This window comes from Blennius ocellaris (genome assembly GCF_963422515.1).
Source record: "Blennius ocellaris genome assembly, chromosome: 2".
In the NCBI taxonomy this organism is placed as follows: domain Eukaryota; kingdom Metazoa; phylum Chordata; class Actinopteri; order Blenniiformes; family Blenniidae; genus Blennius; species Blennius ocellaris.
Genome location: NC_137651.1, coordinates 1,267,667 through 1,269,133, shown reverse-complemented (window position 1 = coordinate 1,269,133; position 1,467 = coordinate 1,267,667). Strand labels below are relative to the sequence as shown.

The following is a 1,467-nucleotide window of genomic DNA, read 5'->3' as shown; positions in this document are numbered from 1 at the left end:
ACACACACACACACACACACACACACACACACACACACACACACACACACACACACACACACACACACACACACACCTGGGACCCCCTGCAGAGCTTTATATGAAGGAGGTTGGTTCGTCAGTCGTTTGCTTCACGTTGGACGTCACGATGAGACGAGCTGAGATCTGATGGTCTCTGCTGTCTGACTGCTGCACACACTCACTCACACACACACACACACACACACACACACACACACACACACACACACACACACACACACACACACACACACACACCCACAGAGGGACGATGTGAGGACAGACCATGAGGAACTCCAGCCAGGCGCCGGTCTTCGTCCTGGAGGCCTTCCTGGACGTGGGGCTGCTGAAGTACCTGGTCTTCGCCGTCATCATGAGCGTCTACGTCGTGACCCTGTGCTGCAACGTGCTGCTGATCCTGGTGATCTGCGTGAACAGGGCCCTGCACCAGCCCATGTACCTGTTCCTGGTCAGCCTGTTTGTCAACGAGCTGTACGGCAGCAGCGGCCTGTTCCCGCTGCTCCTGGTCCACATCCTGTCCGAGTCCCACGCCGTGCCGGCGCCGCTCTGCTTCCTGCAGGTGTTCGTCCTCTACACCTACGCCAACGTGGAGTTCTGCAGCCTGGCGCTGATGTCGTACGACCGCTACCTCGCCATCTGCCGCCCCCTGCAGTACCGCCGCCTGATGGCGCCCTGCAGGATGGCGGTCCTGGTCGCCCTCTCCTGGCTGTACCCGGCCGCCACCATCGCCGTCCTGATCGCCCTCAGCGCGTCGCTGCGGCGCTGCGGCAACGTGATCCCCAAGGTGTACTGCGACAACTACTCGGTGGTGAAGCTGGCGTGCGCCGGCACCACCGCCAACAACGTGTACGGCGCCGGCTGCACGGCGGCCACGGCGGGCCTGGTCCTGTCCATCGTCTTCTCCTACGCCCGGATCCTGCAGGTCTGCCTGTCGGGGTCCCGGCGGACCCGGCGCAAGGCGGCCGTCACCTGCGGGCCCCACCTGGCGTCGCTGCTCAACTTCTCCTGCGGCTGCTTCTTCGAGATCGCCCAGAGCCGCTTCGACATGCGACACGTCTCCACCGCCGGGCGCGTCGTCCTGTCGCTCTACTGGCTCACCTGCCAGCCGCTGCTCAACCCGGCGCTCTACGGACTCAACCTCACCAAGGTCCGCGTCTTCTGCAGGACGCTCGTCCTCCACAAGATGTCCCACGGCTGAGGGACGTCCCTCAACCAGCCCGGCTCCCCGGGTTAGGCTGGTGACCAACCCGCTACCCGGGTTAGGCTGGTGACCAACCACCGACCAGCAGTCTGAGAGCCTGAACTGGTTTCTGCTGACTGGTTACTGCTGACTGGTTAATGTTGACTGGTTAATTCTGACTGGTTAGTGCTGACTGGTTACTACTGAATGGTCACTACTGACTGGTTACTGCTGACTGGTTAATA

The 1,467-nt window shown here is 61.7% G+C and overlaps 1 protein-coding gene across 1 annotated transcript; it reads left to right on the top strand.

Annotated features, from left to right (window-relative positions):
- Positions 1 to 307: 307 nt before the first annotated feature.
- On the top strand, positions 308 to 1,240 carry LOC308136806 (olfactory receptor 11A1-like; the record flags this gene model as incomplete). The annotated part of the gene is made up of 1 exon (XM_080505310.1): positions 308 to 1,240. The coding sequence occupies one exon, from the start codon at positions 308 to 310 to the stop codon at positions 1,238 to 1,240; it is 933 nt and encodes a 310-aa protein (XP_080361436.1).
- Between the last annotated feature and the right edge of the window lie 227 nt (positions 1,241 to 1,467).